Source organism: Peromyscus californicus, unplaced genomic scaffold (genome assembly GCF_007827085.1).
Source record: "Peromyscus californicus insignis strain IS unplaced genomic scaffold, ASM782708v3 Scaffold_14__1_contigs__length_90479793_seg_2, whole genome shotgun sequence".
Lineage (NCBI taxonomy): Eukaryota > Metazoa > Chordata > Mammalia > Rodentia > Cricetidae > Peromyscus > Peromyscus californicus.
The window spans coordinates 18,510,849-18,538,654 of record NW_026294436.1 but is presented as its reverse complement, the minus strand read 5'-3'; the positions used below and the strand labels follow the sequence as shown (position 1 = coordinate 18,538,654).

The following is a 27,806-nucleotide window of genomic DNA, read 5'->3' as shown; positions in this document are numbered from 1 at the left end:
TGGGTTACAAAAGCCCTTTTATAAAGCCATTTTAAAACAAAACAAACCAAAACGTTTACAAAAGAAAAGAAAGATACAGAAAATAACTTGCTTCATATGTCCCCAAAAAGAGAAAAAAATAAAGGGGACAATGCCAACATGCTCAACAATATGGGGTACTTTTTTTTTTTTTACTTTTTTTTAAATACAAAATACAAGCAAAGGAAACACATATTTAAAACAAAGTTCAGGAGAAGACAGCAGTCCTGGAAATCCTCCAATCAGAGCAAAGCAAGAGTTTCTTTTTATGTAGATACATACAGATGGGGATATGTAAAAATGAAGTATCACATTAGACCATCACACAATTCTACCAATGCATGTTGCATCTATAATTCACAAACATGGTTAACAAATTCATGTTCACTTCAACTCGGTTTCATTTAAATTAAAGGAAAAAAGCTTTAAATAAAGTGGTTACATTCAAACTTTAACTTCCTTAGTACCGTGCTGCACATTTCAGCACTGCTAAGGTATTGCAAGAATGCCCAACCCTCTGATGTCTGATCATGTGTCTAGCCACACTGCAATATGAAAAAAAGGATGCCTGGCTCTCAGGCCATAGCCTAGGCTACAGTTAGGCTAGCTCTCTGACTCCTCCTGCTCAGAACATGAAAGATTAAGGACTAAAATCAAGGAAGACTGGGAGGTTTTAGAACTGGCAAATGAAGTCTAAAAGATGAATCAAGGCAAACAATTACTGAGATTGTGGCTGCTGCGTAACCTGGTAAGTCACTCCTTGCAGGAATTAAGCATGTAAGGTTTGCTGCAACATGTCCATGGTAAACCGACTACGTAGAGCTCTTATTTACAAATCTTGTAACAAATACTTCCAGAGGAAAAAGGAAAAAAATTCACTAACTTCCAGAAGACAAAGGTTTAATTGCCAGACATTTACAAACACACACTCACACATACCCACACCCACACCACACTTCAGGGTTTTATACATGTTATTTTTAGGGCATGACTGAGTACTATACTCCCAACCCATCAAAAAAGGAAGGAAAAAAAAAATCCCAATTTACCCTCCCCCCAAATCTAGAAAACCCTCCCTCACCCGATATACAAAGTGTCTGCACAACTGTGGTGCTCTACAGCCATGTAGAGCATGCTCAAACAGATGTCACCGGTTCAGTTACTCATTGGCATGGCAATAGATAGGCATATGGGACCCCCCTCCCCAATAGTGGTTATTACAATCAGCACCACTGTGAATTAGGCTTTAAACCAAAGTATAATTAATGGATTTGATATTCAGAATCATGTATTTTGTTTCCTAAGACAAAGGGAAAATGAGATTGAAATAAGAACATGGCTATCGATAGCTTGACATCCCAATACTAAAAAAAAAAAAAAACCCAATAAACTCCCCATCTTCAAGTAACTCAGCAGCTTCCTCTGGAGAGAAAATGACAATACTCCACCCCCAGGAGCAACCAGTGGCTTTAAGTTCCCTCTGGCGGAAGTGCTCACTGCCTGTTTTTGATCTCCCTCTAAACACCATGAAGAGCCTATCTTGGATTTCTTCCTACCCATTCACAGGTGGCAACGTATTCAGTGTAGCTTCCGGTGCTACAGGTAAAAAGAACTGTTCTAACAGACACTCACTCCACAACACCAACAAGGCTTTCCGTTGCTTCTAAATTCTGCTCTTGTAGCAGCCCCTAAACCTGAGTTTGTTTACACTACTCCCCTCTCCAACCTGTAGGCTGAAAGTTCACCTGCCACCTACACGTTCATGGTCATAAAATTAAAAAACCTATCTTAAAAAAGTGTCACCTGTCATGGTGGCATTATTCCCAGCAGTATTAAGAGTGGAGGGGGAAGGACTCCCAGCCAGGCTACACAGTAAAACCATGTTAAAAAAAAGTCAAGTTCAGCTGACTATATCCATCAAAAATCTTACTAGATTATAACCTCAAATTTTACTACTGATTGGTTATCTGGAAGAAAACGCTATTTGAACTAGTACCAAATAGAAGTATTTTAAGACTGAAATATAAGTTGTTTTGAAAAAAACCAAACAGGAGTTTAAATGAGGCAGCCTAGGGCACACAAAATGCTGTGTTTTGTTTTACTTTTTAAAGAAAAGGTGTTTGGTGGGGGATTGATTCTCTTACCATTCTAGAAGAAACATCCTACTATTAATTTTTTCTTTGTAAGGTTAATTCTGAGTGGGAGGTATTTAAAATATATCCATCTGAGGTGGAGGGTTAAAAGCAGCAGTACGTTACCACTAGGGGAGACAGAGGCTTCCATTTCTGGGTGGGGGAAGAGAAAGGCTTTAAAAAGAGCCTTGAGAACTTGTAGTGTTAGCCAGCAAAGCTGCTGCAATCCGTTAGAGGTAAACCCAGCAGAGACGCGATAACAGACAGGCACCTTCAAATGAACACCCCCATTTCCTGAGCACTGCAAAGCAAGACAGTGAATGCATTACCACCTCACTATAGGCACACAGGGGGGAAAAAAGGCAGACAGTGAGCCACGGAGGTGCCCAGCGCCAGTCATTAAGAGCCTACAGCTGTGACCTATCTGCTGTCGTTATTAGACCTAACTGCTAAGCACCTGTTTCCAGTTGAGTCACATTAAATGTCTTCCTATTTGCATGCATGATTTGAAGGAAGACAGTGTTATAAACAATGAAGTGAAAGCAAAGGTCATTCATTCAGAGCCCGTGTGCTCACTTGAGACACCAATCAATCTAACCAGCCTGTGATTAGAAAATATACTTTTCAAGCTAATGAATTAGTTTTAAAAGGGCCTCTAAACAAGAAGCCCAATCAGACACAAGTAACCTACAAGACAGTATTATTTCTCAATTACAGGTAGATAAAATCAGAGGTTAGTGCAGATTAATATATTAAAGAGACTTTAAAAACTGAGGCTAAGTTGAAAGATGCCCTACCCACAAATTCTCATGAAGCATGACCTACGAGAAGCCCAAACATCACTAGGAATGTAAGACTGAGTTGTAAACCCCTAAAAGGGAGAGATGCCTGGTGGAAACAACGGTGAGTCTCCTCTTTGCTTAAGGATGAGTACCTGAGCAAGCCCACTAAAGCAAACAGATAATCTGAAATACCCCACGACACAGCTCACAACTCTACTTCCATTCCATAATACAATAATCCAACCACTTATGTTCAAGTTTCTAGTTTTGGCCATATTTAATACTCATTTATTAACAGTGCAGGGTTGAAATGACTCTCTGCCACTAGGTGTTTTATTTATTTATTTTATTTATTTTAAAGCAGATCTAAGAATGTTCTTTAAAGTGTCTTAAAAACTTGAGTAAAAATATTTCTTAAATAACCCTTTGTCCTATGAACACCTATAAGAAAATGACATTGTCTGAGACAAACATGTCACTTAAAAAACACAAAAGCAGAATACTGAGGGAGCAAAGTCAGCTTAAGTGCAGAAAAATACACAGAAATTAATTCCACTAAATCTTTAATTTAGTAGCATAATAGGACCCCTAAACTTTGCTTCTATTGGTACATGGGATCTGAATGTGGAGGATCAAACCTATAGATCTATGTCCTGATGCTCTGTTAAGGTGTCTAGACTGTTATCAATGGCACAAAGGCACCCTAAAATAGTTCACTAATCCTGCTCTTGCTTTAAGAAACATGAACAGAAAGGAGGGGCTCAGAACAACTAAGAGGCAAAACAATTCCACAGTATGGAAGCAGCATTTAACATACTCCCATGCTGTCAGTAAATGAAAATAATATTCCATGGTAGAACTTCGAGAACTTGAAGTAGCAGGATAAAGTTGTGAGATGTGTTATCATAGTATGTTACTATGAAGAAAAGATTTAAATATCAAAAGGAAACTGTTTCTATCCCCAAATAAAACCGGCATGGTTCATGGGCCCTTGAAAACATTTATAGCATAAAAGAATTTCAATTATCTGTATGCATAAAGGATAAATCTCAATCCTTTACATTTTAGCTTCACATTAACTCAAACTTTATTGGCTTAAAACTTTAACATCATCAGCCTATAAAGAAATGCACTGTGAGGTGTACACTCATCTTGTCATCAAAATTCTAGAGAATCTTTTTAATTTTTTGATCAGTGGTAAAATTCTATCCAAAAAAACAGGATATATATAATATATATATATTTTAAAAAACATGAATCGATGAAAACATGAATGAAATATGAAATTAATGATGATTCTGGGTTCTGGTGGCCCATTGTTTAAAAAGACTGTTATTGGGACAAAAGGACCACTGGCTCCAAGTCTCTGAGAATAACAAGTATAAAATAAGAAAGCCCACACTTGCAGACAAGCTCCAGGAAGTCTATTCCCTCCACACCCAGAGGATAACGTGAGTTAACAACCCAGAATTCATGTTCATCTCCAACTGCCTCATCAGCCTAAGTTTAGAGTCATGATTCTTTTTGACATTTACACTTTAGACATATAAGCTCATGTTAAATGACAACTGGTCTGTCAAAAGTACAGGAAAAAGAACAATAATTTTCAACTAAAACCTTCCTAGTTTTTCTGATTATTGTTCAAGTTGCTATTCTTTAGCAAAAAGCAGTTTCCATAGCGTCCATCTCAAATCTTATTGCTTTACAGCTGTGGGATTCCTAACTTCCATTAAAAATACAAAGACAAGCAGTCAACCCAGTGATTAATTGACATGGCTTTCATTGGGAGAGGGGGAGGGAGGGGTTGGCAAAGAAAGAAGACCATTAGACAAAATGGCAACTTAAACATTTCAACATACAATAGTTTTGAGAGTGAAAGAGAAAGAGAGATAGAAACATTATTTTAGACAAATGAAATAGCACTGAAAGCCCATGAGTCAAGCCACAGCCCAAACCGTGTCCTATGTAGGTTTCCTTTTTTTTTTTTTTTTAATAAAATCTCTCCCCAAACATCACTTTTAATCTTCCCCAGATGGGGCTTCATCTTCAGACCCTTCATCTCCAGACTTCTCAAGTGGAGGGCTTGCAGAGGTCTTCTTTTCTGGAGGGCTTTCTGCTTCCTCATCCTCTTCTTTGGGAGAAGGAGTTTTTTCCTTTGATGCCTTTGAAGCCGTGGGACGACCCACTTTTCCTTTGCCTTTCACTGGACTGGGCGTCACTGAAATACAGAAAGTAACAATTTGGAGATGGAAAGAGAAAAAAAATGCCTTAACCATGGTATGAAGAGATGAGTAAAAGTTTAAACAGTAAGAAACTCATGAATTGTATTTGCCAGAATAAAACTATAAGCAAATCTAGACTTCTGATTTAATAAACTAGCTCCAACTAGGAAAGTACCTGGCAGAAAAACGCTTGAAGACCCAAAAGATGAATCCTTATTGTCAAGGGTGGTTTTGATTTTACTGTCAGTATTGTTTTATCTGACAGAACAGAGGCCCTCCCTGGCTGCTGGGACCAACCACAGAGCAGTCAGTACTACGTGAGCACAGAGGCCACTATGCCTGATTTGTGTCATTCCCATATTCAGGAATCCAAGTCCACAGTTTTTCTTTTTCTTTTATTTTCTTATATTTATTTCTATGTGCACTGGTGTTTTGTCTGCATGCATGTCTATGTGAGGGTGCCAGATCCCCTGGAACTGGTGTTATAGACAGTTGTGAGCTGCCATATGGATGCTGGGAATTGAACTGAGGTCCTCTGGAGGAATAGCCAGTGCTCTTTATCACTGAGCCATTTGCCAGCCCATTTTTTTTTACTTTTTTCAAGATTTTATTATTTTTAATTATGTGAACATGTGTGTGCCTGTGTGTGTGGGGGGGGGTATGCACATGTGTGTAGGTGCCTATTAGCTGTGGACATGAACTTGGGTCCTCTGGAAGACCAGCCATCATCTTAATCACCAAGCCATCTCTCCAGCCCCCAGCAGTCTTGAAGGGACCAAAGGCAAATGTGAAAGCCTTTTGGATTTCTTGTACTTCTACCAAATCCAAGGCCAATGCCGAATTCCCAACAATGAACAATCTATGTTGAGAAGTTTAGTTATTAAAAAGTCTAAAGGCAGAAATGTGGTTTACTTTCACAGGCCTTACCCGTAGCCTTTAGTCTGGGCTTGGGCATTTTCTTTTCTTTTCTCTCGGGTCTGGACTTCTTAACCATCTTTCTGTTTTTCTTCTTGGAACTGCCATAGTCACTGTCGTCATCATCCTCCATCAGGAAGTCTTCATCGCTGCCAGAATCTTCTGAGAGGAAAGAAGAATTTCAACGTCCAACTTAAATGTATACATCCTTCCAAGTGAACAGAGGGAGAGAGTGAGTGCTGAGAATGACTGGACTCAACAAGAGGTCCACTACCAACCGGGTTGGAGCTGCCCTGGCCCACTGGAGAATGAGTATAGTGTGGACACAATATCTTGGAGTAGGAAGAAACTCCTTTTAAAAGTTCAGGATTGGATAGATTTACTGCCAAATTCTACTGATTTGTTAAACAAAAAAATTTAATTTTTCACTTATATAAATATACAAGTGTTAGGGATGCTCTAGAAGAGGATGTTGGATCCTTTGGAGGAGGAAAAGCTAAGCCATGTCTCTATCCTTTTAGTTTTATCTTTTTGTTTTGTTTTAGAGACAGGATCTCACGATGTAGCTCTGGCTGTCCTAGAACTCACCACTCTAAACCAGAGGAGACCCACCTGCCTCTGCCTCCTGAGTGCTAGGATTCTAGGTGTGTCACACCACACCAAGATACACAGTTCTATCTTTTAACTGGTAGCATCTGCTTAATGCAAGGAACTGAATGAAACATTTAGCATCTTAGAAAACGCTAAGGTCATTAACTACAACTGCAAAGAAGGACAGAACCGCAGATGAAGCTCCATTGACTCAAAGTACTCCACTGAGTACTTGCCTAGCATGCACAAAGCCCTGGGTTAGACCCTCACTTCTCTATAAAACTGGAAGGGGTGCTGCAGGCAGACCAGTAGTTCAAGGTCATCCTTAGCTATACAATAAATTGAGGCCAACACGGGCTACAGGAGAGCCTGTCTAAACAAACAAAGAACAGTTGGTAGCTTCACGTACTCTCCTGGAATGGTGCCTCATCATCTTCTTCTGGCTCTTCCTCACTGCCAACATCTTCCAAGAGCATCTCTCTCTGTTTAGAAGCTGCTTTTGACGCTGCCTGTCGTTGCTGGCGAACATTCTTATGATCATCTTTTTCATCTTCACTGTCATCTGCGATATAAAAGTTACTGTGATACAACAGTCTGCTGACAGAGGATAGAGTAACAGCTTAACTTCATTAAAAAAGGAATAAAATCTATCCTTAAAAATTCCTTAAAGTAGCTGAGTAGTGGTGCACGCATTTGATCCCAGCACTCGGGAGGCAGAGGCAGGTGGATCTCTGTGAGTTTGAGGCCAGTCTGGTCTACAGAGTGAGATCCAGAATAGCCAGAGCTACACAGGGAAACCCTGTCTTAAAAAAACCAAAAAACAAACAAACAAAAATCCTTAAAGCCAGGCATGGTGGTATACATCTATAGTCCCACCTAGAGAATGAAGAGTACAAGACCTATCTGCACTATATAGAGACCAATTTAAAAAAAAAGAAAACTCCAGCAGGGTCTGTGGGGGCCATAATCAAGCAGGAGGCCCTGCTGGCAGGAAGACATCCATGGGCCCCCTTGGTGCCTTGCAGCAGTCAGGTGGGCCTCATTATAAGCCATTATGTGGTGGAGAAATGGGAGATAAAGAGGAGCAGAATGGTCCATGTGTTGTAAAAAGACGCATAAAGCAAAAAAATGCAGATGGTGAGGAGTAGGCTGATGTTGGAGGCCTGTTTGCCACCTGGGACCATAGTGAAGGTAGTGCGTAGGCTGAGGGCCATGGTGATGTCCCTGCTGGGCTGCTGCCAAGGGCCATATCTGGGTTCCTGTTGCCAACAAGTGCCACGTTGATTCCACTGGTCTGGGCCGCCTCCTGGGGCTGTGTTGGGGTTGTGTGCTGGACATTACAGCAAGAGAGAGATGGCTGAACCCCAGCGAGGGTGAACCGACCCTGAGGGCATGGATGTAGGGGAGCTGACTCCGCCCCCTTGCCTGAGGTGGGTGGCCCCAGTGGCCTGGACTGACCAGCTCAGGTACCACCCAGGCCCACAGCTGGGCCTTGGGGTGACCCATCCTAGCATCTACCCCATCTAGGACCTGCTGGAGCCTGTGAAGGGACCGATTCTGTAGAACAATACCCTCAGGATCTCCAAGACTTGGGGCAGCCACAGGATATCCCAGAGGAGTTCCGGTGAGGATCCAGTGATGACGGTGGACCAGAAACCAGAGGCCTTGAACCAGACCGGTGACTCATTGTAACAACATGTGCTAGTAAAGCTGACTGGACAAAAGGGTGTACTATGTGGGACACCAAGGCCCTCAATGCCATCAGGACAAATCAAGAGGTGTTGGAGAGGCGGGAAAGAAGGAGAGAAACAAAGGCTTGTTGTTTGTTTTGTTCTTATGTTTGCTTGCTTGTTTACTGTGTTTTGTTTTCTTTGGTATGGGGCACTGCAGGGGTGAGGGAGGGATTAAGGGGGGACTGAGAGTGAGCAGAATTGGGGTGCATGATGTGAAATTTTCAAAGAATCAATAAAGAAGTTAATTAAAAAAAAAAGAAAAAACTTGCAAAATATAGAGTGCTAATGTTAAGAACCAACTTAAATTAAAAATAAATGTACTTGTAATATATAAAGACCTGGGTGGCCTCAAAATTACAGAGAACTGCCTGCCTCTATCTATCATGCCTGACATAGGCATGTAGTTTTCAAAAACTGCAAAGCTGAATTAAAACATGAACACTTAAATTTACAACTGTTTAATCCTAAAATTATCAATTACACGTCAATCTACATTTACTGGTTTTAGAAGTTAAAGTAAGAAAAATATTTTAAAATAGAAGCAGTAAGGGGGCCTTTCCAATTATCTTTATCCCAAGATATAAAACATATAAAAACAATGCTAAATTATCACTCCTTACAATGGATTGGATGACCTTTCCAATTTAGAGACAGGCAAAGGGCAATCTTTAAAAACACATTCAAATGAGCTAGATAAAAGTCCGAGGAGGACAAGTTTATAAAAATATACTACAATGAATTAATTAGTGTTTCATTAATACAGTTATTTAGTCTGCTAAATGAAGGCCAAGATGCTAGCCTCCCCGCTCTAGACTAAGCTTTATTTTACCAGTCTCTACTTAGGCTCTTTACTGAACTTTTAGGCTTCCCTACTCTATTAAGGTTTAGCTATCATACTTCTAAAACAGTCCCATAAGCCTGTTTTTCTTCTGAAAAAAACGAACAACCCCAAACCCAAACCCAACCAAACAAAAAAAACCCCCAGGGTGATAGAGAGTTGGCTCTTCAAATAAGAGGACTTGTTGCTTTTGAAGAGGACCCAGATTCAGTTCCTAGCACCTACTTGATGGCTCACAACCATCTGTAACTCCAGCTCCAGAGGATCCAACACCCTCTTCTGTTCTCTGTGGACAGAAGGCATGTACAGGGTACAACCTATACATGTAGCAAACACTCATACACATTAAAATAAAAACAGAGGCCAGACAGTGGTGGCACACAACTTTAATCCTAGCACTCAGGAGACAGAGGCAGGTGAATCTCTGAGTTTGAGTCCAGCCTGGTCTTCAGAGCTAGTTCTAGGACAGCAAGGCTACAAAAAGAAACCCTGTCTCAAACTGCCAAAAACAAAAACCAAAAACAACCCCCAAACCAAAAACATAGCACCTTTTATTTACTCTTTGAGAATAAAAACATATACATAATGCATTTTGATTTTTTTTTTTTTTTTTTTTTTTTTTGAGACAGGGTTTCTTTGTGTACTCTGGCTGTCCTGGAACTCTCAATCTGTTCAAATCTGTTCACCTGCCTCTGCCTTCCATGCTGGATTAAAGGGGTGTGCCACCACTGCCCAGCATGCATTTTGATCTCATCTATCGCCTACTACTTGACACCCAGCCCCCACCTCCCCGTCACTCCCAACACACATCCATACTAATTTCATGGTGTGTGTGAGTTTTAATAAACCAGTAAGTCCAATTAGTGCTGTTCATATGTGAAATATATGAATGGGCGTGAGGCTTTCTATTAGAGCATGAGCAACTTACCAGTGGCCAATTTCCAGTAACTATTAACTGTCAGAGTTCCTAAATTATGGTTGGGGCCTTACAAGGCTCTCCCCCACTTCATGGTCAATGTTTAACCATTTCTAGTGCCAAAGATCTCATCTAGAGACAATTAGAGAATAAAGCTGACTATGGCAAACCCTAAGCTAAAATTGAGTTGGCAAAAGTTGCGCTTAATACAAGCACAGAGTCACACATTTTGAAGTATTAAAAATCTTAATAAAGGTAAGAAACTCAAATTAGGGCTCACAAAGCAAATGAATGCCAAAGCATATTACACTGGTAAAAATGAAAATAGCCGGAAGCAACAAGGAATATAGAAAGCGGTAAGCCATCAGACACGGGTCTGTAAAAGCAGCCAGCACTCTAACTGCTGAGTGAGTCATCTCTAGTCCTTCTATAATTTTTTGACAGGATCTCCTTATGTAACTCCTGGCTGGCTTTGTACTTTGCAGCAATTCTCCTGTCTCAGCATCCAGAATGTTGGTATTAAAGGCATATTCCACCATACCTGATTCACATGAATTCTTTTTTTACAAAATATTTTTTCTATGGCTATTATTTCAAATGATATTTACTTGGTTTGCTGTCATTTCTTTATTCATATAAAAGTTGAACAGCAGTTGGGCATGGTGGCACACACCTTTAATCCCAGCACTGAAGAAACAGAGGCAGTTGGATCTCTGAGTTTGAGGCCAGCCTGGTCCATATGAGTTCCAGGACAGCCACGGTCACATAGTGAGACCCTGTCTCAAACAACAAAACATTTTTTTTATGTGCATTGGTGTTTTGTCTACATGTATGTCTGTATGAGGATGTCCAGTTTCCTGGAACTGGAGCTATAGACAGATTAAGCTGCCATGTGGGTGCAGGGAATTGAACCCCAGTTCCCTGGAAGAGCAGCCAGTGCTCTACTGCTGAGCCATTTCTCCAGCCACCATAATAAAAAGGTCTTAATCTCAATTTTGCATGAAAATAACCGGTACATATTACCTGTGTAAAAATATAAACATTCCTGTAATTCCAGTATTTGAAAGTATCTGACATACAAAACCGTGTTAATAAATGAGTATATGAATTATTCCTACTGCAATAAATATAGTTTACCTGCTGAGTGAGAATCATCCTTCTTAGTCTTCACATCTTTTTCTTCTGAGTCTTCACTGTAAGGAAAAAAGAAAGAGAAAATGCTTGTGAGTCTTAGCTCCAAGTCTAAATGATCGATGGACAGGGTGGCTACACTTGTACTCCAGCAGTAGGACTGACACAGCGCAGACCCATCCTGGACTACACAGTGGTTTTAGGCCAGGCTGAACTGAAGAACAGAACCCTAAGTTGGGTATAGTGTCACATGCCTTTAATTTCAGCACTTGGGAGACAGAGGCAGATGGATTTCTGTACATTCAATTACAGCCTGGTATACAGGAGGCTTTGTCTTTAAAAAGTTAAGACCCAGCCAAGGCTACACAGAGAAGCCCTGTCTCAAAAAAACATCAAAACAAACAACAACAACAACAACAACAACAACAACAAAAGACTCTTCTCTTGAAAAAAAAAATTGCGATCACATTTCCAATATCAGAACTGAAAAGTACCCCTCTCACATATAAAATGTTCAAACAGGGCCCGGGCGGTGGTGGCGCACACCTTTAATTCCAGGACACGGGAGGCAGATATCTGTGAGTTGGAGGCCAGCCTGATCTGCAGGGCAAGTTCCAGGACACTCACATCTGGTTACATAGAGAAACCCTGCCTCGAAAAACCAAAAAAGTTCAAACAGAAGCTGAGGAATGAAACTGCTTCATTATTCCCTTACCTTACAGGGATGCTTAGTGAATAGGTGTAATTTTACTCCTCATGGAAAAATAAACTGAGTCCCAAGACTCAACAGGAAAGGGAGTAAGTATCTTGATCAAACAAAAACCGCAAGGCCAAGGCCCAGTTTAATCCTTCTTTCCAGGGCCACGACAAACAAAATTAAAAACAATAAAGAAAAGTTTATAAATCGAACTTATGATCAAGTGTATGACTTTTCTCTGGCTATTTCAATAAGCAAAGTCAGAGAAAAACCCAATTTTTAAGTAGAAATTAATAGAAAACTCAATAAAACATTGGCTTATAGATTTAAGATCAACCTAAAGGCTAGCCTGGGCTAATTGAGATCCTGCCTGACCCCTGACCAAAAAACAAACAACAAAGAAAAAATTCAGGCCAGATATAGACACTGATGAGACAATATAAGACCATAAATGGTTCATATTTAGGAGAAATATAAGTGAATATAATAAAAAAAAAAGTTCCTAAGTTGGGCTATTTATCTTTTTCCTGGAGCTAAGGACCGAACCCAGGGCCTTGAGCTTGCTAGGCAAGCGCTCTACCACTGAGCTAAATCCCCAACCCGAGTTGGGCTATTTAAAACTACGTAAGAGAGATATACTCTAAACTTGAGATCTGTCTCCCAGTGGCATAATATTGATTTCCTCACAAATCACATTTCTGAAATTCTCTACTAAAAACATTAGAAGTTAGATATACAAACAAACAAAAACTATTCAGTAAATGAATACATTTACAGTGATTTTAATATTCTAGGAGTCCTAATTTTGTTTTAAAATTATTATTTCATGTATATGGGTACTTTGCATGTGTCTGTGCACCAAATGTGTGCCTGGTGCCCATCAAGTCCAGAAGATGGCATTGGATTCCCTGAATCTAGGATTACAGAGTTATGAGCTGTTATGTGGACATTGGGAATAGACCCTGGGTCCTCTAGAAGAACAGCCAATGCTCTTTATCACTGAGCCGTCTCTCCAGCCACCATGAGTCTTACAATGATTGAGAAATATTTCATTCTTTGAATTGCTTATCTGTATGTAATAGGAGCACCTGGAAGTGGTATAAGCCTGATGGTTAAAGTGGAATTTGAGGTCCACCAGGTATGGTTTCAAAATCTGCTGGTCTATTTGCTTATTAACACCCTGCTTCTTTTTTTCTGCCCCCCGAATGCTGGGATTAAAAGTGTGCGCCACCACCGCCTGGCCCCTGCTTCTTTCATTGAACCCCTCAACCTAACAGATGTGTTATGAGAACAGCACAATACAGCCTGACACTAATATTCTTCCATTATCATTATCATAATCATCATCATCATCATCATCATCATCATCATCATCATCATGTCTTAAAGTTATACACTCTGAAAAGTGTGTGTTCACTTTGAAAACCAGGAGAAAAATTCTATCATCCTGCTCTCAATGTAGATGATCTCAATGTAGTTATGTTACAGTTAAATTGCAATTCATGTGAACATATTTGTAAAACTAAAGGAAGAGGTTTGGAGAATGTTTGTCTAGGACATGTAAGGTCCTGGCTCCATTCTTAACACTACAACAAGAAAAAAAACAATAAAAAAAATTAGGCAGAGGCAAGTATCTAAAATGATTTCTTGAACAAGACAGACTCATTTTGAGAGTAAAATTCAACAGGGTACAGAGCTTAGAATTCCACAAGCTTTAGTAATGGTTCTGCTATTGATCACCACAATGAAGTGTCACTACCAACCTTGGATAACAAATTACAAATTTAAAACATTCTTTTGGCTTATGCTCCTAAGTTTGAGGAAACAGCAAAAAATATTCTTGGAGATCACTTCTACCAAAAGTTCAGACCAAGTTGCTTCTGGGAATGAGGCGGACCTGCAGACCTACAAGCACAGCCTACACAAAGTGAAACACAGACTGCATGTAGAAACCTCACCCAGTTACAGCTCACAAACTGCCTTCATTCCAGAGTTCTGACAATGTAACCAGGAAGAAAAAACAATGATGCCTCCTACCTGTCTTCTTGTGAATTCTTTCCAGATCGCCTCTTATTTTTAGCTTCTCGAGGAGAAGATCGAATTTTCTTAGCAGGAGGGCCTGAATCTCTTCCATAATCTTCATCTAAACAAGCAATTTTTCAAATTCAGTTAATTATGACGTTTACATGCTGAAATCACACATTACTGCTCATACTATTTAAATAAATGGGACCAGATTTCCCTCATGGTTTCTTTAATTAAAAGGGTAGCTGGAGAGATGGCTCAGTGGTTAAGAGCACATGCTGTTTTTCCAGAAGACCTGGGGTTTAACTCCCAGCACCCACATGGAGGCTCACAACTCTAGTTCCAGAGAATCTAATGCCCTCTTCTGGCCTCTACAGGCACCAGGCATGCATGTACATGAAGGCAAAACAAGCAAAAACGCACTCTAGAAAATTCGGGCTAGGAGTATTTATTACCTAACATGCAGGAGGCTAAGCTCTATCTCCAGTACCACAAAAATAAATAATTTTAAAATGGCCAGCAGGATGGCTCAGCAGTTAATAGCACTTGGCTGTGCAAACCTGAAACCTGATTTAGATACCCAGAAGAAAGTTTTCTTCTAATCTCCATATGTCCACACTCATACATACATATCACAGGCAAGCACATACAACTAAAAATAGAACTTTAAAATTCCTCCCCAGTCCCACCTATTTTAATCCCATTTTACACATTATTGTCTGGTCCTTATATACATACATTTTATACATTTATACCACAGCTTGTCATTTTATACCATTCCCATTTATTTTATGATTTTCCTATGTTTCAACATCTTCATATTTATTCAAAATTCTAGTAATATGGGTTTTATTATGTGTCTTAGAAAAAATCTAAAATCTATAATCTTAGATCAAGTAAATTAGTAAATTATTTTTTTTTTTTAAAGTTTTTTGAGACAGGATTTTTCTGTGTACAGTCCTGGCTGTCCTGGAACTTGCTTTGTAGCCCAGGCTAGACTCAAACTCACAGAGATTCACCTGCCTCTGCTTCGCAAGTGCTGGGATTAAAGGCATGCTGCTGCACCACCACCACCACCACCACCACCACCACCACCACCACCACCACCACCACCACCCCCAGGCATACATTACTCTTAAACTCAAGTATTAAATATATAATGCACTCCGGATACTTATAACTTTAAGAAAATACCTCCAATTGTAAAAGCCCCATAGGAAGACCTCACCTTAAAGCACCACTCCCACACACCACGGTGAGAAACTAGAAGTAGTGTGGACTTCAGTGACTATTGAATCACTGGATTCACTATGAATTCCTTAACAGAACATCCTAAGCATTATCAGCAACATTTATTTTAATTATGTGTGTGGAGGGTGTGTGTGGTTATGTGTATGAGCTCATGCATGCTGAGAACTGAATTCAGGTCCTCTGCAACAGTAGTATATGCTCTTAACTAGTGTACCATATTCTGCTGCTTAAAAATAACTAAAAGAAGAAGAAAAGAAAAATAGACCTAAGTGAGTGAGATAAGAGCAGTGCCCAAAATTCTACAGCATGACCCTTAACCACGCTGGGTAGTAGGGTGCACACCTTTAATCCCAGCACATGGGAGGCAGAGGCAGGCGGATCTCTGTGAGTTTGAGGCCAACATGGTCTACAGAACGAGTTCCAGGACAGTCAAGGATACACAGAGAAACCCTGTCTTGAAAAATCAAAAATGACCCCTAGCCACATTTAAAAACAAAACAAAACAAAAACCAACCAAATACTTATTTGTGTGTGTGTGAGCATGCCTGCCAGGTTGTACATGTAAAAGACAGGAGAACTTGCAGGAATCGGTTCTCTCCTTCCATCGTGTTCATTCTGGAGATCAAATTCAAGTTGTCAGGCTGGGCACCAAGGCCTTTGCCTGCTGAGCCATATTGCAGGCCCTTAACTACATTTTTAAAAGTCAAAAAGAAAAAGGTCAAAACAGCTACATGCCAGCTAAGGGACATAAGGATCAACTCTGCTTCAGTTTCCTTAACTGTAAAATGAAACAGGAGATTCCATAACAGTATGCTCTAAAAATCAACCCATTAAACACAAACATTTATAACAGTTCCCAGCATGTAGTACAATTAATTATCTTCCAAGCCTTCTCAAAGGGCACATTATCTTTATAAAGCAAAATTTGGAACTCAGCAGTTAAAGCCACTGATTGGTCTTCCAGATGACCAGGGTTCGATTTTCAGCACCCACACAGCAGCTCACAATGGCAATAACTCCAGTTCCAGGATCTGATGCCCTCTCATGTCCTCCAGAGCACTGCACACACTTGGTACACAGGCATAAATGCAGGCAAACACTCAAAAACATAAAATAATATTAAAAATTTAATAAAGTAAAATAAGGTAATAAAAAGATGCATATTACTTCATTATGCAAAAAGCGTAACTTCTTTAGGCACAGATTTTTCTGTGATAATAACTGCAACAATAGCACAATTTTCTTGTTTTTTATTTTTTAATTTTATTTATTTATATTTTATGTATGAGTACTCTACATGTATGCCTACATGCCAGAAGAGGGCATCAGATCCTATTATAGATGGTTGTGAGCCACATGCGGTTGCTGGGAACTAAACTCAGGTCCTCAGGTCCTCTGGAAGAGCAGCCATGCTCATAATCATTAAGCCATCTCTCCAACCCCCAATTTTCTCGTTTTTTAATCAGCGTCTTGCTCTGATGTCACAGCTGGTCTGCAATTCCTGGGCTCATGTGCTCCATTTGTCTCAGGTTCCTGAATAGCTGAATTATCGGCTCATACTACTGTGCTTAACTAGCAGTAGGCATTTTACATAAATAAATATTGCATCACAAATTACTGGACATTTAACCTTTGGATCCTAAAACCAGATAAGAAAAAAATCAGGTGTTTTTTTTCAATGATTTACAGAAAAAGCTAAATGCCAGGCATAGTGGCACACACCTGCAATCCGGCAATTGTGAGGTTAAGGCAAGAGCATTTTGAGTTCAAGGACAATCTAGGCTATGTAATAAACCTTATCTCAAAGAAAATGGGTAAGTTCAAGTTTTGTTTTCTTTGACACAGATCACTGGGTACTTTTAAAACCATGACAAGAAGCACATAAGCTGACAGTTCTGTCAGTACAACACATGACTTGTAAAAATCACAAACATACCTGCATCATCTGATTCCTGAAACTGTGAGTAATCAACGACCTTCCTATTTCTGCAGAAAGAGACAAATTTAGTAATTAAAAAAAAAATGTATGACTTCTAGGACATCAAGAATACACATTTTAGTGACATTGTAGAGGTGAACTGAAGGGTAAAATGCTAGAGCTTTATGCATCTCACACTCATCCTATAATACGAAACTCAATGGGGAAAATGAATACTTTTCTTATGTAAGAAATGGAAAACTGCTCTTGTATACTAGAAGACAAAGGCTTACAAAGGGAAATGTAATAATAAAATAGATTTATCAAACTATAAAAAAAAATACACATTTTAGTTTTACAAACAGAATAGTTCTCAAGCCAGGTGTAATGATGCATGCCTTTAATTCCAGTTCTTGGGAGAGAAAGGCAGGCAGATCTCTAAGAGTTTTAAGCCAGCCTGGTCTGCCTACACGGTGAAATAGTGAGACCCTGCCTCAAAACAATAACAACGAACAACAAAAAATAAAATAAACAGACAAAACCAACTCTCAAACTTATACCACTTACCTCAGTGACAGCTGAACACTGTTCTTCCCCAGGTTTACACTTCCCACCTCCCCAGAACAGAACAGGCAAGAGTTCACCACACATACATATTCACTATAAATAGACATTCTATACACATTTATTATACATTGCTATGGAACAATCTTTGTACACTGTAAATATGTGCTACTCTACTGGTTAATAAAGAGCTGACTGGCCTATATCTGGGCAGGAAGAGATTGGGCTGGAGAGCCAAACTAGGAGGACACTGGGAAGAAGGGCGGAGTCTGAGGAGTCACCAAGAGGCAGAGAAGCAGCATGGGAAGTACAAACATGAGGTAAATGAGCCTGGGGCAGCATACAGATTAATAGAAACAGGTTATAAGAGCCAGCTAAAAAACAAGCCTAAGATACTGGCTGAAAATTCATTAATTAGTATTAAGTCTCTGTGTGGTTATTTTGGAGAGTGGCTGGTGGGGCAGAAAAGTCTGCCTACAACACATATACATTCACGGGCGAAAATTTTAAGTGTTAGTTTACACATCCCACCCCACCTTCTTTCTGTATTAAACAGCCCTGGCTGTTCTGGAACCTGGTTATATAAACTCAAGAGATTCTCTTGCCTCTGCCTCCCTAGTATTAGGATTAAAGGTGTTTGACACCATGCCTGGCTGTTTTTATTTATTTTTTTTTTTTGTTTTTTTTGAGACATGGTTTCACCATGTAGCCCTGGCTGGTCTAGAATTCAGAGATCTACCTGCCCTGCCTCCTGAATACCCTACCACTTACCAGCCTTTTTTTTTGGGGGGGGGGATGATTTTATTTTTACTGTTATATACACAATCACTTGATAAAACAAGATTACTGCTAGGTAAAAAAAGTTTTTAAGATATAATATAGTTGTAACACTCCCAAATCATGATAAGACTAAGCCTTAGAAGAAAAAACTTTGCTGTAGTCAAAAGATGCTTAGAAAAAGGATGTGGTGTGTGTGTGTGTGTGTGTGTTATCTATTCACGTGCATGCATACCGCATATGTTCTGGTACCATGGAGGACAGAAGGCCTCAGATCCTCTGGAGCTGGAGGTAGGTGGTTGTGGGGGTGCCTACCTTGGGTGTTTGCTTTTTGTTTTGAGATAGGATCTCACTATGTAAAAAAAAGCTGACTTCAAACTCAGAATCCTCCTGCTTCCTCTGCTCAATTGCAGATGTGTACCATCACACATAACCAATGAATTCTGCCTTCTGTTTTGTTCTACGAAAACTATGAAATCTGGAGATGATTTTGAAGTATACAGGAGGAGGTACACAGGTCATATATAGCATTCGACATAAGGAACTTGAGAAGTGTACTTGGATGCCGGTGTTGTAGGGCTAAAGTACTTTTTTTTTTTTTTAAATGAACTCGTTCTTGTCAAACTAGAAGCTGAAAATCTACCATGATCAAAACCTAACATTTAAGAGGAGGATTACTAAAGTACAAGGACATGAGACAGTCTATTTATTCCTAGCCAAAACAACAGAAAAGTCTTGTCAGAATCCTAATACAGAGCCAGAAATGGTGACACACACACCTGTCATCCCAGCCCCCAGGAAGTGAAGGCAGTTAAGGTCAAGAGAGTCTGAGGTGGACTAAGCTACAGAGTCCTAGTTTCAAACTATTTAAATGCCAAATGGAACTAACTCTCCAGTTAAACAATAACTACCAGAAACGTGAACAAATACACCATTTCAACATAGCACAGATGACTGAACTAAAACTCAATCAGGGCTTGGCCACAAACTAGTTCTCTGTCCTTGAGTAAGGGATTCCCCCTCACTGACCACATTTTTCAACTGTAAAGCAGGAGGAATACAAACTTCTAGAGTGGGGCTGGAGACATTGCCCAGTGGCTAAAGTAGCTCTTGACCAGTTCCACTCCCAGCAGGTGGCTCACAACTCTTTTAACTCTAGCTTGAGAGAATCCTCCTCACTACTCTGGACTCCACATGCACATACCCACACATAATTAGAAAGATATATTTGCCTTAAATACAAAGGAAAGTATGTACCCTTTGGGCCAGAGTATAAGTCATTAGTAGAATGTCTTATTAGTGGCTCCCCACCCTAGATAAAATGGGGTGGGAATGCTTGTTTACAATGAACTATTCGGTCCTGAACATAGTAAGTAGTTTAAAGGTAACAGGATTTTAAAAGTGGGGCACAGCAGTACAAATTTATAATCCCAGCACTTGGGAGGTAAAGAGGCAGGAGAATCACGCCAGTATCTTCAGCTACACAGGTGAGCTGAAGGGCAGCCTGAGCTGCATAAGATGCTGCCTCAACACCCCCACAAAAGACAATAGGATTTTAATTATAATTATCAATTTCTTTCTACTAAATAGTGACAGAAGGTTGAGGGCTGGTAAAATAGGTAAGTACTTGTCACCAACTCTGATGACCTGAGTTCAATCTCTAGGACCAGCATGGTGGAAAAGAGAACGGCTCCCAGTTGTCCTCTGGCCTCCACAAGCACAATATGACATGTGTCCACCCACATGCCTATCACACAAACAAATACATGTAATAATTTTTTTTAAAGAATGAGAATGTTGGTTTCACATACCAGGAATATCATTTTTGTCTGCTCTAAGAAAAAAGTATTCTGTCTGAAGAATGAAGGAGTACATTGTTTTAGAGTTAGAAATTGCCATGTTTTAAAATTATTTCACTTAACTCCCTTAATTTTACGAGAAAAATGGAACTGAGGCCATAGAACTTAGCTCTGTTTTGTTTTCACAGACAGGGTCTCACTATGTAGCTCTGACTAGCCTGGAACTCACCACGTAGACCAGGCTGGCCTTGAACTCATAGAGAACCACCTGCCTCTGCTTCCTGAGGGCTGGAATTAAAATTGTGTACCACAATACCAAGCCTAGAATTTAATGTTTTGTAACAAGTCTGCACATCTGTCTGAAATCTTCGTAAGGAAAGCTGAATTAACAACACAGTCCATTGCAAATCCTATCTAATTATCAGGACCTTAAACTTTGCACCATGGAGAACATAGTCTTTTTAAAATTAAGTCTAAGTAAGAGACTTTAAAACAACCTACAGTTCAACCAATGCTTTACTGCACTGCTACTTCTATCCTAAAGTTAATTATTATAAAAAACTGACTTTTCTGGGGGCTGGAGAGGCGGCTCAGCAATCAACAGCACTGGCTGAGTTCAGATCCCAGCACCCAAGTCACGTGGCTCACAACCACTTGTAACTCCAGTTCTAGAGGGTCCAACACTCTCTGTTGGCACAAGACACTCAAATGGCACACGTACATATATGTTGGTGGTCAACATCTCATTTATCAGATGAATGAGATCCTGCAGAGCAATGCCTTTCAACTTATAGGCCACAAACCTGTTCCTGGGCCTTGGAGTCATTTATTGGTGCATAAACAGCATTTTAAAAGAAAAACAGCAAATAGAAAATAACAGAGAAAACTGTATTCTAACACATCTAAGCTCACAATCTTTCAGGCATTTATAGTCTTGTACAAAGCTGATTATAATCTACACATATTTCAACTGGAATTCTACCAAAGTAGTTCAAGAGCCATTTGGGGGGGGGGGGTGGAGCAGACTGCAGAGACACTTCCAGATTTTTGCTTTTACCTTTAGAAGAAAAATTGTTGATGACCTATGGCCACAAAAGTGGTATTTTTGTTTGTGGGAGTAAATGTCACATGTATGCAGGTACTCAAGCAAGAGCCCAGGAGGTCTGGGTGTCTACTCCCCTAGTGCTAGAGTTCCTGAGGGTTGTGGGGAGCAGGGTCCTCTGGGAGAACAGCAAGCTCTCTTAATTATTGAGACATCTCTTCAACCCTTCCTCTATTTTGGTCTAAAACTTGTGATCTTTCTACTTTAAGCCTCCTCTGTAGAGGAAATATGGAGCACACCATCAAACCTGGCTCAATATATTTTTCGTTTGCGACAGCAAGCTTCTTAAAGTTTAAACATTGTTAGCCAGGTGTGGCTGCCCATGCCTTTAATCCCAGCATGTAAGGGTCAAAGAGGCAGGGTTCTGAGGCTAGTCTGGTCTACATAGCAGGTTCCAGGACAGCTAGGGCTACGAGAGACCCTGTCTCAAAAAATAAATAAGTAAAAATAAAGACCTACCAGACTTTGGTAGTAGTGATTAGGGAGACACAGAGATCGATACTCAGCAGATTCTGTTATCGATACTGAATTCTAAACAATCTTATCCAACCTTGAATCTTGTCAACAAAATCCCAAAAGAGAACTAAGAAACACTCATGATCCAAGGTAAAATTCCATTCATTAAATGGTTCTTCCTAGGGAGTCCAAACCTGTCTCTACCATCTACTGACTAGGTCATGTAGTCTCACCTACCACAACTACCCTGTCTAACCCTATCCCTTTATCTCAGAGCAGCCCTTAACATTTATGCTAACCTCACTTTTCTCCTTCAGAGTAAATTTTGTGCAGTTGGTTGAATCTGTCTTCCTGAGACAGTCCCTACATAGCCCCTCTGTTGTAACTCACTATGTAGACAACGCTGAACACAAACTCCCGTATCTGTCTGCCTGCCTCCCCAGTGCTAGGATTAAAAGGATGTGCCACCATGCCCAGCCCCTACACACTATGGTTTTAACAACTCATCATGTATTTCAAGTACCTTCTTGATACTCTAGTTGATTTCCTCCAAACAAAATAGATAAAGTAAAATCTGTCCAGGAATGCCCACAGTAAATCTAACAATGTAGTTCATAAAAGATAGAGAGGGGAATAAATAAGGGGTACACCCTTCCTCTACTAATTCTGCTTTATGTTGCTAACACAATCCAAGATCTCAGTTGTCCCTCACACCATTTCAACATATTATATTTCTCCCAACTTCCTATCCTTGCAAATGTCATCAGCCTTCCATCAGTCCTCACCTATGTCATCAAGAATAAAATAGGGGGGGCTGGAGAGATGGCTCAGAGATTAAGAGCACTGGCTGTTCTTCCAGATGTCCTGAGTTCAATTCCCAGCAACCACATGGTGGCTCACAACCATCTGTAATGAGATCTGGTGCCCTCTTCTGGCATGCAAGAATGCAGGCAGAACACTGTATGCATAATAAATAAATATTTAAAAAAAAAAGAATAAAATAGATCCCCCCACCCCCAAAAAAGACAAGAACATGATGATAGGCCAAGAACAGAAAGATTACAACACTTGCCCATCCGTCTGAGAATTCATTCTGTTTGGGTTTCTCCATCTTCCAAGATCCTGATGTGAAACTGAAAACCCTTGTTAAAATAAAAACTCAGCATTTTCACAGAATTCTTTTGCTCTAATAAACCTTTTATGTTTCCCTTCTGTGATGCTGGGGTAGAATGTAGGGCTTCGTGCACACTAGCCAAGCACTCTACCAGTAAGCTACGTCTGCCTCATTTAAAAAAACAAAACAGCAAAGAGTTTACTGAAATCAGTGAACTTTTTAGTGCATAAGATTGTCCATCTACAAGTAAGTCAGAGCTGGGGATAGCTCACTTGGTAGAGTGCTTGCCCAGCATGCACGAAGCCACGAGTTCAAACCTCAGCACTATATAAATAAATTAGACCTGGCATAGGTCTGTAATCCCAGAAAGAAGAAACAGAAACCCAAGGCCACCCTTGACTACATACTAAGTTATAAACCAGCTGGCTATACATGAGACTGTCAGAAACAGTAAAATGAACATTTTAAGAGCATACATTTGGGTGTAAAGGTATAACTCAGCAGTAGAAAACCAGACAATATAAATTTCTCTTGTAATTCATATTTTAAAAAATTTGTCTCATAGATAGGAGAGATGGCACAGCAGCTAAGAATAGGTACCACTCTTAGGCAGGGCACAATGGTGCCTGCCTTTAATCTTAGCAGAGGCAGGTGGCTCTCTTGAGTTTCAGGGCCTGGTCTACATAGTGAGTTCCAGACCAACCAGGGCTACATAGAGACCATCCTGTAAGGATGGGGGTGGGTGGGTGTTAAATAATTTATGCTTTTATAAAACGAAGCCCAGCCCTTACTAAGTCTTTGAAAATTTATCATGAGTTTCTGTTATTTTTATTTTGAGACAATCTCATTATGCAGGCCATGTAGGCCTTGCACTTTCTGTATGCCTGCTTCAGTCTCAAGTGCTAGAATGACAGACACACAACATCACACCTGGCTTTAGAAGACATCCCTGATGCTTTAAAAACTTAAGTCTATAGAAAGAAGTTTCTTTAAAGTCACACTTCTTGTTCACAGGTACACATACATCTGGAAGTAAGTAAAGAACAAAAAAAAAAAAAAAGGAAACAGGCTCATCTGTAAGTACATTTAATGGGATTCTAAATTTAAGTATGTCCTTGTACTTGTTTGTTAAATTCTAAAATCTCTCCAATTTTCAAATTTCCCCTTTAACTAGGGTCTTCTTTAAACTACTTTTTTGCTAAGAAAGAATATTAAATTTTAGAATTCAGACATTATTTCAATTTTCCTTGAAAAGACAACAATCCTGAAAAACTTAATTTTAATCACAACTACAAACAAAAGTAACATCCTATCAATTTATAAATCTATACTTTTTCATTTAAGTAATGGCAAAGAAGAGTGTGTGTGTGTGTGTGTGTGTGTGTGTGTGTGTGTGTGTGGTGTGTGTGTGTGTGTGTGTAGTGTATGGGAGGGCAGGGAATAGAGACCTTGACAACAAAACCCAAAACCAAACATGCCAGCATTTGGGAGGTTAAGGGCAGGATTTAAGGTCATCTTCAGCTACACAAGTCTGAGGCCAGCCTGAAGCTATGTAGGACATCAGTTCAAAAAACAAAATACCCCCAAACAAACAACAACAAAGCACTCTAAGAGGTGGAGACTGAGGGTCCCAGTGCTCACTGTCTAACCAATTTAGAAAGTGTGAGCATGAGGTCTAGGTAGAGACCCTACCTCAAAGAGTGATGGAAAACACAAGATGTCTGCTTCTGGTCTCTTTGCACACGTGTATGTATACATACACATATCTCAGAGGGAAAAATTAAAACAAAACAAAACAAAAATACACCAAGGCCAATGAGATGGCTCAGGGGCTAAAGGCACTTGTGCCAAGACTAGGTTCAGTCCCCAGAACCCACAAGAATGGAATTGACTTCCGTAAGTTGTTCTCTGACCTCAACCAGACAGGTGGTATGTATATCCACACACATATACTCAAGTAAATGTAATTTAAAAAAAAAATTAAAATCGAGTTTTTAAAAGGGAATAAAGAGCGATAAATCAGCTAGGTTACAAAGGAGTCCTAAGTGCTGATCTGAGTGACTTCATTCAGTAGACAGGACATATACTTACTAGACTAGACCAAGAAACCTGGATGAACCAGTAACTCTGAGCCTTCTCATCTTTTCTTCTTCTTTTTAAGATTTATTTTTTATGTGCATTGGTGTTTTGCCTGCATGTATGTCTGTGTTACGGTGTCAGGTGCCCTGGAACTGGAGTTACAGACAGTTGTGAGCTGCCATGTGGGTGCTAGGAATTGAACCAGAGCCCTCTGGAAGAGCAGCCAGTGCTCTAAACCCTGAGCCATCTCTCCATACTCCTTTTCTTCTTTTTTTGGATCTCACTGTATAGCCCTGACTAGCCTAGAACTCAGCCACCTGCTTTCTGCCTCAAGTGCTAAAATTAAAGGTGTGTGTCACCATGATGGGCCAGTTCTCATCTCTTATAAGCAACATCTTCCTTCTTTCTTTTCAAGATTTAAGAGTCATGAAAGCACTCTGAAAGTTTAAAAAAAAAGGGGGGGGGCATGCTATGTGCTTTAAAATTTTTTTCTTCCCTTTGAGTAAAAAAAAAAAGTCATTTCAGAAAACAATACTATTGTTTTGTGGAATAAGGGGTCACTTTTGGTGAGCTCCACTGTCATCTGGAGTTGGTTAGCATTAAAACAAGCTCATGCCCTCACCCTATCTGCATGCACAATATGAACGGGAAAGAGAAGTTTCATTCCAGGTATCTTTACTTAATTTAACTTTCAACAGCCACCCAGACTAGCAGGACAGGTGGTTGATTACAAAGTTAAGTTGGGAGTGGTGTCTCAGATCTGAGTTTGAAGCCAGCCTGGTCTTGATAGAGTTCTATGCTTGCCAAGGCTATACAGTGAGAGCCCCCACCCCAACAAATACATCTGTTTTTAACAAAGGGAAAAAATAAAGCAACCGTGTTCTAGTCCCAACTAATGTACGACACAAGGGACCTCACTTTTATCCAGGTTCCAGTTAAGCTGCCAGTCAGCACCCCTCCACCCCCGAGTTTACCTCACTTTCTTCCTAACATCTGAACTATGTATGTTACACAATTAACTTGAATCTAAGGCCTAAAGTAATTGTCCTGCAGATATAAATTCAGACAGATATGTCAACTCACTAAAATAAAAGCATCCAAAACACAGCGTGCTTAAATTAAAAGGGAGTAAACTACTATAGTAATTGCTTCCAAGTGACAAGAAAAGCTTAATACTGTCTGTGTCCTAATCTTAAAATATCTTGAGTAGATGGCACTCAGTTTTATGTCCCCAAAGTACTCACTATAACCTGAAAGATACCGACTACTTCCCCAAACGGCAGCAAAGCTCACAGAAGAGATGGTAATTTGGAGGTGCGGGTTCAAACAAACTGGAAAAAGCAAGCAGGTAGGTAACTGCTTCTCGGCATTCCCACCCCGCGCGTGGGAGGAGTATGTAGTCCCAAACTACCACCAATAGGAGATCATCTTGTCAGGAGACATAATGGTGGGGCACAAAACCGTTGCCAGATCCAAACCTCTTTGGTATTAAGATACTTCTGATATCGAAACTTGGAATTGACAACTGTAAAAACACTCAAGGACTACATCTTTACCTATTTAGAAGACACTAGGCAAAGGAGCCATTCCTTTATGAGTAACAGGTATTGACTTCGGTCCTCCCTCCCCCCCTCCCATCCCGCCCTCTCAGGCCTCAACAGACAGGACTAAACCACACCCCCTCCACCCAAGGCACATTGCATACAACAGCCCTGGAAGATTAAAGGGGCGCCCACCGAGAGAGAGGAAACCGAAAACTTCTTGGAACCATGTGAATAAACGTCTGATCGCTAGCGGAGCGTAGTCCCTTTACGATTAACGTCACTCGGGAAAAGAGAGGGTTGGCTACAGAAGTATCCGGAACGTGTACGCGGGTGAGGGGCAACGAGAACCACACGGGATTTGGGTCGCGCGGTCAACGCGCACGTCCCCGGAGGAAGGGCATTTGCAGACGCAGGAAAGAGAAAAACTTGGGGTTAACTCGTCCAGAACTCCTGGGTGGGGGAGAAGCAGCGGCCCTTATTTTTCGGGGCTCAGTTGTCAAAACTCACTCTGGCCCCAAGGGGAAAAAGAAAGCGTGGGTCCCGCCCAGGCCGGGCCAGGAGGCGGGGCCTGCCGCGACCCCGAGGACGGAGGCGGGGCCGGGCGGCGGGGCAGAGGCAAAGCCGCTCGCCAAGCCGCTCGGCTGCCCGCAAGCCTCGGGAGGACGGGATCGCGCGTGGCTGTCCCTGGCTCGGCGGCAGGCTCGGGCCGGGCCCAGGGGTGCGGCCTACTGGGGCGCCGATCGCGCGCTGCGCCCGCAGGGCCAGGGCCAGGGCCAGGGCGGAGGTCGGGACGGCCGCGAAGCCGACCCGGGCCCCGAGGGGTGGAGGCGGCCCGCCCGCCCGCCCGCCCGCCCGCGCGCGCCCCCGCCACCCCCCGCGCGCCGCCGAGCACCCCACGCGCGCGGACCCCGAGAGAAGGCCGCGCGTGGCGGTCAGGGGCACGGCTCCGGGCCCGCGGGGGCCCAGCTCCTTCGCCCTCGCCCCAGCCCGTCCCGCCCGCCCCGGGGCCTTGGGACTCCACACTGACCTGACAGGCCGAGACATGTTCGCTGTCGAGGCACGACCGAGTCGAGGAGCCGAGGACCAGGACCCCCCCTCCCCGCGCGCTCGGCGCCCCACCCCCCCGCTCCGGCCGGCGGGGCCGCTGCTACCGAGGCCCGAGCTGCTGGCTTCTCAAGAGTCCGCGGCTGCTGGTGTCGGGC

The 27,806-nt window shown here is 41.3% G+C and overlaps 1 protein-coding gene across 2 annotated transcripts; it reads right to left on the bottom strand.

Annotated features, from left to right (window-relative positions):
- On the bottom strand, positions 1–27,806 carry Nucks1 (nuclear casein kinase and cyclin dependent kinase substrate 1). Of its 2 annotated transcripts, none has more exons than XM_052736872.1 (7): positions 27,632–27,806; positions 17,188–17,237; positions 14,013–14,118; positions 11,285–11,340; positions 7,070–7,222; positions 6,082–6,228; positions 1–5,150 (listed from the first exon to the last, which is right to left on the bottom strand). In XM_052736872.1, the coding sequence occupies exons 1-7, from the start codon at positions 27,646–27,648 to the stop codon at positions 4,951–4,953; spliced, it is 729 nt and encodes a 242-aa protein (XP_052592832.1). In that variant the 5' UTR covers positions 27,649–27,806; the 3' UTR covers positions 1–4,950. The 2 variants fall into 2 exon arrangements, with proteins under 2 accessions (XP_052592832.1, XP_052592831.1); XM_052736871.1 differs by having other exon boundaries at positions 6,082–6,231; positions 27,632–27,793.

Excerpts from the sequence above, each read along its gene's own strand:
- Nucks1 (XM_052736871.1), bottom strand. Across the intron at positions 7,223-11,284 it reads GGATGATTCTCACTCAGCAG|ATGACAGTGAAGATGAAAAA; the intron begins GTAAACTATATT and ends TTTATATCGCAG. Across the intron at positions 5,151-6,081 it reads GCCCAGACTAAAGGCTACGG|TGACGCCCAGTCCAGTGAAA; the intron begins GTAAGGCCTGTG and ends TCTGTATTTCAG.